The 10,189-nt window shown below is 36.1% G+C and overlaps 2 protein-coding genes across 2 annotated transcripts; both read right to left on the reverse strand.

The window, feature by feature from the left end:
- Positions 1-215: 215 nt before the first annotated feature.
- LOC140957007 (polyadenylate-binding protein 2-like) lies at positions 216-4,625 on the reverse strand. The gene is made up of 9 exons (XM_073414041.1): positions 4,043-4,625; positions 3,456-3,574; positions 2,676-3,332; positions 2,498-2,575; positions 2,335-2,424; positions 1,917-2,054; positions 1,396-1,575; positions 1,124-1,327; positions 216-699 (listed from the first exon to the last, which is right to left on the reverse strand). The coding sequence occupies exons 1-9, from the start codon at positions 4,278-4,280 to the stop codon at positions 469-471; spliced, it is 1,935 nt and encodes a 644-aa protein (XP_073270142.1). The 5' UTR covers positions 4,281-4,625; the 3' UTR covers positions 216-468.
- Positions 4,626-6,118: 1,493 nt separating this feature from the next.
- LOC140957008 (methylthioribose kinase-like) lies at positions 6,119-10,044 on the reverse strand. The gene is made up of 6 exons (XM_073414042.1): positions 9,731-10,044; positions 8,766-9,075; positions 8,140-8,314; positions 7,842-8,043; positions 6,648-6,862; positions 6,119-6,433 (listed from the first exon to the last, which is right to left on the reverse strand). The coding sequence occupies exons 1-6, from the start codon at positions 9,914-9,916 to the stop codon at positions 6,259-6,261; spliced, it is 1,263 nt and encodes a 420-aa protein (XP_073270143.1). The 5' UTR covers positions 9,917-10,044; the 3' UTR covers positions 6,119-6,258.
- Between the last annotated feature and the right edge of the window lie 145 nt (positions 10,045-10,189).

The following is a 10,189-nucleotide window of genomic DNA, read 5'->3' on the forward strand; positions in this document are numbered from 1 at the left end:
CACAAGATTTTTTTTATAAAAAGCCAAAAAATCTTACTACCATATTTAGATATTACAAAATATTTACTTTTTAAAACTAAATATGAATTGTGACGATATTTAGATATTACAAAATATTTATTTTTTAAAACTAAATATGAATTGTGACGCATTTTAGAGCTTTCAGAAGGCAAATCGACAGTAAACAATCGGACTTAACCCTTAAGAACAAGCAATGATAAAAAAGAAATTAAACCCATCAACCAATCAAGTCCAAAATCGGTAGGTTAAATAACGGAAAAAGAAAACACAGACAATAAAGGTTCCACATCCACGCATTCAAGTATTCAACTTGCAAACAAACAAATGGATCCAAGGTGGCATAGAAAATCCCAAATTTTGAAGTCTCAACTCTCACGCATCAAAAGTATAAACTAAACCAGTTGAACTTAACTGACACATTACCACGACAATGTTCTTCAAACCAAGTCAATCATTCAAAGCCAGAGAAGCCAATTGGTCGGCAGGGTTGCCAGCCTGCTGCTGAGACACGTTCCGCAGGACATCCATAGCCTCCGCAACCTTAGCCTTAAGAGCCTCTGGTGACTCCAACAAGTGCAAAACCTCAGTCTGATCCATCTCCAATAGCATGCCTGTCACCTTGGCTGCCATTTCTGGTTCCAATTGTTCCACGAGTGGATACAAATTTTCACCAAGCATCTATGTACACCAAAAAACCAAACTCATCCGTATCAAAGGACATCATGAGATAAATAAAGGCAAAGCCAAGCTGCTTATGAAGGGTTTATCGACTAAATGACTATATTTGCGTGCACAATCTTAACCAAGAAATCAAATATACTCAAATATGCAGTCTAAAAGATTGGCTTGAATTCAAAGCAATAAGAAATAAAGCCATGCCATATAGACAGAACAGCTTAAGGGGAAAAAGAAAACCTTTTGGCGCACCAACTCCTTCAATGGAAAAAGACTAACAAGAAATGACTTGAAATGTCATATGGTTGCGCACTTGAATTAAAGGACATTCTATAATCCTTGTATAAACTAACTAATATTTCACAATTAGAGTACAAAAATTATACGATGATAACATGTAAATGACGAGACACGTGGCCATACTCACCGTCCTCTGTTCTGTGGGTGAAGCATTTGCAAGAGCAGATGCCAACGCGCCAATTGGAATGGGCTGAGAGATTCCTGCTTCACGCAACGGCATGCCACCCATTTCATAAGGGACAGGAATCATGCTTCCAGCCATCCCTTGCAAAGATACATCAGGAATGCTACGCACAGGGGGGTAGCGATAGCCGCGCCCCCTAGGAAGCATCTGCAGAGAATAAACAAATGAGAAGTTAAGAAATAAAGGGGAAAAGACACGAGTCAAAGGGTACAAACCGGCTGCTGCATAACAGGAACAGGCTGTGGGCCTTGTTGCATAGGAACACCATTGGCACGCCTACCACCAGGACGTGGACCTTGAGGCCCTTGTTGGACCATAGACACAAACATATTCGGCATGAGAGGCCCACCAGGCCTCATACCAGGAACAAGCTGCTGTTGATACCCAAATCCAGGCTGACAAGAAAGACATGGCATGACATTCATTATAAAGATTTCGAACACATGGTCTAATCAGGAGCTGATACCAGTTGGAATATTTCATGAAAAAATCTACCATTCAAATTCAGTTGCAAGATAGTTTTCAATGACAAACAATTTTTCTACTTACCAGTAATATTATCACCCCCTCCTATCACCAACAACCTCAAGTATTTGCAATATTAGTTTCAAACACGCTGTGTTATCCAATACTTCTTTTCCGATACGTAATATCCACTAAATATCAGACTCCATAAACCAAGAATCATGCGAAAATGTAATTACTCGAACCAAATATCATATGAAAATATAATTACCTGGGGTGGGAGCATGGCGGGCGGAGGTTGTCCGTAAAATATTTGCTGCCCTAAGCCAGGGCCACCAGGGGAGTACATAGGCATGCGAGGAGTGGCAGTAGGCATGACAGAAATCGGCCTCATTTGAGCAAATTGAGCCTGAATAAAAGGATTGGGAAAATCAATATTTTCATCCAATCATTCACAAGGTAATACAAAAGTTACAAGTATAAAGCTGAACAATATAGAAATGGAGAAACAAATACAAACTGCTCAGGGAAGAACTAAAAAAGTTTTGCAAAAATGGTGAAAGAAAATAGCAGCAGTACAGAACAACAACAATCTATCAGGCCAACGAGTCAATAATTGAGCCTTCAGATTTTCAGTTTCAATGTTCCTAGACAATACGTCATAAGTTCAAAGAACAACCAACAAATACCTGCAAACGTGCTCTTCTATCCTCCTTCCTTTGAGCAAGCGCAACATAAAGAGGTTTGCTAGCAATCATCTTGCCATTCATTTCAGAAAGCTAAAAAAACATTGAAATAAGATAATTAAGTGAGAAGGTAACAAAATATGAGAATGCACACAAGTAAACTCACAGCTCTAGAGGCCTCATCAGGTGAGGAGAATGCTACAAATCCTGACCCTCTGCTTATGCCTTTGGGATCTCGCATCACCTGAATAAGATTAGAGCAAATTCAGTAAGCCAGAGAATACCAGAGGATTAAATATCAACAAAACACATTTTCCAACCAAATTCATGAATTGTCCACCAACCTTGTATGATGTTATCGATCCAAATGAAGAGAACAATTCTTTGAGCTTCTCATCACTGATGCTATCATCAAGATTTTTGATATACAGGTTTAGTCCTTGGGATTTGTCGACTGTTTCCTTTACAGTCTGCTCAAAACGATGTTTCAATTCTATTTCCCTCTCAGATTTCTTCTGAGCTCTTCCAACATACCATTCTTTATTATCAAATTTCAGGCCATTTAGAGAATCAACAGCTCTAGAAGCATCCTCTGCATTGTCAAAGTTGACAAATCCAAAGCATCTTGATGTTCCATCTTCATTTCTCATCACTGCCGCACTAGTTATAGATCCAAATTCACCAAATGTCTTTTTAAGATCTTCTTCAGTTGTTGATTCAGATAAATTCTTCACAAACACATTATTAAATATTGTTTTGTCTACCGACATCTCTCTTTCCTGCTTGCGCAGGAATGGTCCCACATAGACTTGTTTTCCATTCAGTAGCATGCCATTGAGCTTCTCGATAGCCTTCTGACCAGATTCCTCACCAGCATATTGCACAAAGCCATAGCCCATTGAATGACCAGAAGAATTTGTAACCAATTTGCAAGAGAGAATGTTCCCAAATGCAGAAAATGTATCATGAAGACCTTTATGATCGATGTCCTTGTCCAAATTCTGTTGAAACCAATTGCATCTTAACATGTACTGGTAATCGTATGAACCTCACAGCCTGTAACACCATGATGTGCTATGCAGGCATGTAAAGGAATATTCAGACGGATGTATAGAAAAACAAACCTTAATAAAGATATTTCCAGCACCACTTCTACGTATGCTAGGGTCTCGATGAGAATACATTACCCTAACCGGCTTTCCATTGAGAGGAGTGAAGTTAAGCTCCTCCATTGCTCTCTCAGCTGTCATCAAAAAGGAATTTGTTGACAGAAAAAGAATATGAAAAAGGGATCCACCGATTCTTACAGAATAAATTGACATGAAAATATTATTACAATTAAGCTTGACAATATGTGGTAACCTTTGACAGGCAACTCCAAAGAAAAATCAAATGTTTAATTGCCATCAAATCTAAAGAACACAAGTACATTAATATCTGACAACTAAAAGATAATGTGAAGTATACAAGTTCAATGGGAAAATCAAATGAATTAGCTCACAAGTATCATCATTCACAACACAGCACAATATATAGCATATAAGAGAAGATCCTGAATCCAAAGTAATTAGCAGCGTAGATGAAAAAAATGTAAACTTTGAAGTACTTTTATTTTCCAGGAACAATATCACAATTAATAAAAAAGACACAAGATTGACTGCCCATATTAACTCAAAATTCGAATTATAACAACGGTGCGAAATATTCAAACCATCTTGAGGGTTGCCGTAGTTGACATAGCCATATCCAAGTGAACGTCGGCTAGTCAAATCCCTACAAACCCTAACAGAAACCACATCTCCCATCTGGCTGAACAAATCGTACAATTGCGAATCCGTCACGTTCGCGTCGAGATCACCAACGTAAAGCGACGTCACGAACGGCGCACCACCGGAGGGTACCGCATTCACCACCTGGACCTGAGGCTGCATCTGAACAGGCGCCGCCATCTCAAAACCCTATGAGAACTAATTTTTTTCCTTTTCGAAGAATTTTCTATTTTTTTTTATTTTTTTTCCAAATGGCTTCCCTCTCCTCTTTCTTATTACCAAAATCAGAGAAAAAATTCAAAACAGGATTGAAAACACTTGACCAAAGGTAGACAGACAATGGGGTAAGAATTTTGGATTTTTCGCAATATTTTTCAATTTTTTTTGGGTTTTCAGTAAAGGGAGGAGAGGGAAGGATGCATAGGTCGGATATCCGACGGAGGGGGGAGATATCGCCGCCGGACCGGCGACTCCTGAGAGAAGCGGAGAGAGGAGGGGTAAAATGAACTGTTAAGTTTTAGGGTTACCGCGTGTGAGAGATTTATATGAGTAAAGAGTTTGGGATGACGTGTGTGAATTTTGACCGTCGATAATTGGAGCTACGTTGTCAACCTTCGATGACAAGTGGGTCCCACGTTTGCTTGTATAAGCTTTTTGCTTGATTCTTTTCTTACCCACATGTTACAACTTTGAAGCATGATGATGATGAATTGTTGCCCATTAATAATAACTAATGCATCAACGCTAATGTTACGTATTTGTATAATATTTTTTATGATTTATTTGATTTATATTTAAATGAAATTCATAATATAATTATAAAAATAGTGAGAGATTATACTGTTATTTTGATATATGACTTAAAAATGAATAGAAAAAAGAATGAGAAAAAAATCCAAATAGGAATTGAAATGCAACTTGATACTTAGAGACTAAACAGTCTATATCCATTGAGCTATAGTGATTTGCATTAAATTTTAGAATTTTATTAATATATATATATATCATTATTAAACCATATTGTGACATCAAAAGTTAGTTAATAATATCTCAAACTTAATAATATAAATATAGATAAATAATAAATAATAAATAATTAATATAACTTATTTTCACAAAATTTTCATGTTTAATATTTAGATCATTAATTTATTTCCTGGTCCATATTGAACTTTTGTTTTTAGGAAGAATTATTATTTTCCGTCATATCTATTTATCTGTTTATTTATGATTATGATTTTTGTTTGCTATATGTCAAATTGAAATTTAGTATGGTGTAATTGCAATTCCATGAAATATTTTTGAACAAATTGTTGTCACATCAATAACACATTAGTTTTATGGGAAAAATTGATAAACATTATAAATAAAAAAAACTGTAGTAGACTGAAATAAAAATTTGAGAACACAGAGATATAAATAACCAAAAATATAATTTTCTTATAAGAACACCCCATAATTTGTTAAATGTTGCAATTATGCATAGTTTATTGTTATTTTATTTTTTTTAAAAAAAGTGAATTGATCTCAAGTGTGATAATAAATAAATATTAGTCAAAAAAATAGTATTCTTTGGTTTTTATCCATAGCTATCTTAACTTGGAAAATATAGAAAAGTAGAAAAATGTAAGGTGAAAGTAAAAGGGATTGATACATGGAATGAACTTTGAGGAAACGTTTCAAATGAGAATTTACGAAAAGGGATTAGAAAAAGTTTAAAGAATATGATTTTTGGGGAATGACAATTTTGGGATTGACGACGAGGAAAGAAATCGTAGGGAAAAGAAATCCATTAAAAAAAAAAAAGAAATTGAAAGGAAAAAAAGATCCCCAAGTATTGCCTTTGTTGAGGTTGCTGACGGGTACGCGTATGAACTTGGAGGATAACGTTAGAGTAACAAGTTTGAATCTCAATTCCAAATGTGTATTAAGTTATAACCACATTCTCTGGATAAAAGATGCACTGTTAAGGGAAGTGAGCTAGTGTAATCAAGTCGAAAACTACCCAACGCTACGCGTAAAGAACACAAATTGAGCCATTAAAATTCACATATAAATATATGTAGTAAGAATATGTGATATTGATATCCTCTTTGCAAGCTTCAACACTCAAAACCAACAAACATACCAAAATTCATCAATTCTTGGACATAAGATCTTAGCGTGTGTTGAGTAGCTGAATAGCTGAAACAACTTCCTCTATCTTTTGGAATTGTCTCATGTCCTTGAGCAGAGTCTTGGCGAAATTTAGAGCTTTGCGTTCACAATCTGCTCGTTTGCTTGCTTCTTTGATCGATTCAAAATCTTCTACGTGAGCTACGCCAACAATTCTCCTGTATATCAACCAGAAGTTTCTCAGGTCAATTTGCCTGTGAAAAATAGGCATACATAGGAAATGGGGGATAAACATCTTTACAGTCTCATTTGAATTCTCAAATATATCAAGATAGTTCTATAAGGCATGTCCCATTGAACATAGAGGTTCTTGTGCTTTTCTGACAGATCGAGAAGACCACAGCTCATAAAAAATGAAAGATTTTATCTAACCGGATCATTTTGGCAGCACCAAATCCTAGAGTGTCGTGGAAAAGATCGTCCATATATTTTTTCTTTATCAGAAGCTGGAGGTCTTGATTATTATAAATTTCTGGGAGATATGCTTCACCAGGACCATCCTTGTGTTTATCCCAAAGAGCAGTGAACTTCATGTTGAAGAGGTTCCAAGTCTCTGAGATTGTCTTCAAAATCCACACTTTGTACAGCTGAGTTGAATCTTGTTGTTACAACCAAAATTTGTATATAATAATTGATGAACAAAACTAAAATAAAGCTGAAATAAACCCAGAGATAAACTCTGTAAAAAAAAGAAGACTCCTCGCCCCTAGTCTAGGCTAGTATTTTTTCTAACAACAAACTAACAGAATGATTCCTAATTACCCTCCCCTCACGATTTATTCCATTTCCCCATATCTAGATCCTTCCAAGGGCTTGGGGTTGCATCACTTGAAACTGCATTGGTTTAGGGCCCTAGCCCACCTTAGTAAAATCCATAATAATATTTATGTCCGTAACACATGTAGATCAAGTTCACACTCTATATTATGGTAGAGAATATGTAATGCTCACGAAACAATCTGACAGAAATCATGGTTTTCTGAATGGTGCGGTTATGCATTCACCAAGAAATAAATCCGCTTTAAATGATTCAGAAATCAAAATTTAAAATGTCTACTTTCGTATGAAGAGATTAGCTTTGAAAATGCAAACAAAAATTTCTTCGTACTTTGTTCACTTGAAAAAAAAAATCAAGTGCCTGCATTTTTCAACATAAGCAAACCTCGCACTTATTTAGATCAAAAGTGTGACTAACAAGACTTGAAGCCATCTTAAAGTTGTATTCATGATTCCGCATAATACCCATGTACCATGGATCACTACTGTAAGCATGGGCCATCTGCAACCAGCAATGCTTGATTGATATCATTATTCAAAATATCATCCATCCCGAAACAAGAGTCGAACAATACTAAAACCCAGGATGAAAAATGTGTTTTCGGGTGTTCAAGAGACACAGAAAGGGACAGGATAATAAATGTATAGACTAATAAACCCTAGAGAACGAGAAAAAAATGTATATACATAAAAATAATATAGAACTGTATAATGGAACACACAAAATTAAGATGGTTATATAAATAAGATCGAAATATTGGTAAATAGTACCACAGGGACATAACATACTTTTCGATCAGCCCCCTCGTTTGAATGTCCATCTTGTGCAAAATAAGCTAAAATCAGGTTTCCAATAAAAGCTCCCACATCAAATCCCATAGGCGCATAGAAAGAAAACTCGGGATCTATAACTTGGGTTGATTCAGTGGTAACCATGACAGAACCAGTATGTAGATCACCATGTATAAGAGCTTGGGTTCTTTCACAGAATCTAGATGCCAAACAAAAAATTTTGTATCACATCATAAGGCAAAAGGTAGAAGAATTACATAAAATATGAAGATATGGTATTCAATATGCATTTTACTTGGATTTTAGCTCAGCAATTTCAAGTTTCAAAATGTTATCCCCCCGAACTACTTCAGCATCAGCATCAAGGTAAGGGGTTGTCCATCGGTTATATTCAGACACTTTGTAGGGGTCAGAAAAAATGACTTGTTCTGTGAGTCTACATAACTCCACATTTCCACAATACTTTGCAACTGTCAGTAAGGCGTAAAAAAATTGTTTCATCAGTTGAAACATTTAAAATGCTTAAAATTCAATTCATAGGACAAACTTCGAATCTATTGATATAATGACAAAGAATACTCCACAAGAATTCAAATCAACATAGTGTGCATGTTCTACTTTCCTCAGAATCAAATTTAAGTAGAGTTATTTTAGAAAATTAAATGCATGACAATCAAAGCCATACACCACATGTTCAAAACTCTTGCAGCATGAAACCTTGTATATTTTGTAAAGCTGGTCTTAGTAGTTAGTAGAATAACTTTTTTTTTTGGTTTCTCGTAGTGATTACTTTTATGTCCTACCGGGATTGTGCAAGATGGTCATCAAAAGGAGTAATGCCAAATACATATCACACAATTAAGATGCATGTATAAACATAACCATAAGATAAAATGAATTTCAGGTTGTTCAACGGCTTGCCTGCACTTTTATGATTGGTGGTGGTCAGATAAAGTAAGGAAGTATAGAACAATGTTTTGGCCATATATTCAGACATGTGTTCTGCAAGAAATGGATACTCAATCCCAGCAATCAATCCTTTTCTTAAGATGATATGTGGTGGCTCTAGGTATCGCATGCCAATCAGACACATTGTCCGGTCAAAATGGTAAACTTCAGGAACATGTTCAGAACACAAACGGCCATGCTCTTGCAAAGTTGATGCTTCAAAATAGGCACGCTCCTTTGTCATAGGCCATGACTCCCCTATGCAACGAATATACGGAAGAGCCTGTAGAGATTTTTGCCAGTTTAAGAAAGATGGAAATAGAAGTTCTCGAAAAAGCCACTGACGCAGATTCTAAGGCACTAGCACCTCAGCCATTTGAGAGAGAGAGAGAGAGAGAATTCTACGACTAGAAAAAAAGGAAAATACCTCAAATGCAAGAAGTGCATCTAGTATAAGATAACTAAAAAACTTGAACACAAAAAAAAGGGGTATTTCTTTTCGGGTAAAAGCATCACCATCATTTCCTTTCCCTCAATTCATCCCTAATTTTACTATCAGAGCACCTTAAATTGATATGAAGAAAGGAAGAACAAAATGTCATTACAAAAGCACGCTCATATCAGCAAGCTTCCATGTTCTTGCGGAGTTTTGTTATTAAAAAAAAAAAATTTTGGACGCTCTCATGTTGGAACACAGTAATCGTTTTTTCGCCAAGTTTCTAGATTTTCTGTGATGGGCATGATCCGAAACCACAATAAGAACAAGAAGTTGGGCCAATAGATTCTACCAATGTGAAAAAAATTCTACCAGCAAGCAAAGAAAATTATTTCCATAATCAAATCCTACAGAGTAATAAAAAACTAAGCGAACCCCACTTCAAGATCATGAAATTTATCCCACAAAAACTAAAAACTCAAAAGCATAACAATCATCCTACCTGCTTGATGACCAAAGAGCCTGCTGGGGTAATAACAATGTAAACGAAGTTAAGATTTCCATCGCCCACTTCTTTGATTTCCAAATCATCGAACTGGTTGCCCAGCTTCGCCGCCAGAGAAGGGGTGGCCTTCAAGTACTCCACCAATATCTTCTCGTCCAGCGGCCGAAACCCGTCGAAACCCATGGCATTAACAGCGGCGGCGACAGCTCAAAGTCACTGTGGAGTGGAGAAAGGGCATATACAGAGCATTTTGAGTGGAGGCATGTAAAAAGAGGAATTTGCAAATAAATAATTGATCATTTGACACGATTAATGGTGAAGGAATGAGATTCTCCGTTTACACAGCTAATACATTGAATCTGGTCATTAATTAGACTTTAGAGCAAAAAAGTTAAAACACTGTCAACAAAAATAAATCAATCACTCGTGTGACACGATCTCACGAATCTTTGTCTG

The sequence above is a fragment of the Primulina huaijiensis genome, chromosome 14, assembly GCF_012295235.1.
Source record: "Primulina huaijiensis isolate GDHJ02 chromosome 14, ASM1229523v2, whole genome shotgun sequence".
NCBI classification, from domain to species: Eukaryota; Viridiplantae; Streptophyta; class Magnoliopsida; order Lamiales; family Gesneriaceae; genus Primulina; species Primulina huaijiensis.

Excerpts from the sequence above, each read along its gene's own strand:
- LOC140957007 (XM_073414041.1), bottom strand. The coding sequence starts at position 4,280 with ATGGCGGCGCCTGTTCAGATGCAGCCTCAGGTCCAGGTGGTGAATGCG. Across the intron at positions 2,576-2,675 it reads GATCGATAACATCATACAAG|GTGATGCGAGATCCCAAAGG; the intron begins GTTGGTGGACAA and ends AATCTTATTCAG. Across the intron at positions 700-1,123 it reads CACCCACAGAACAGAGGACG|ATGCTTGGTGAAAATTTGTA; the intron begins GTGAGTATGGCC and ends TGGTGTACATAG.
- LOC140957008 (XM_073414042.1), bottom strand. The coding sequence starts at position 9,916 with ATGGGTTTCGACGGGTTTCGGCCGCTGGACGAGAAGATATTGGTGGAG. Across the intron at positions 8,044-8,139 it reads ATTGCTGAGCTAAAATCCAA|ATTCTGTGAAAGAACCCAAG; the intron begins GTAAAATGCATA and ends TTTGGCATCTAG. Across the intron at positions 6,434-6,647 it reads GGTGCTGCCAAAATGATCCG|GAGAATTGTTGGCGTAGCTC; the intron begins GTTAGATAAAAT and ends GTTGATATACAG.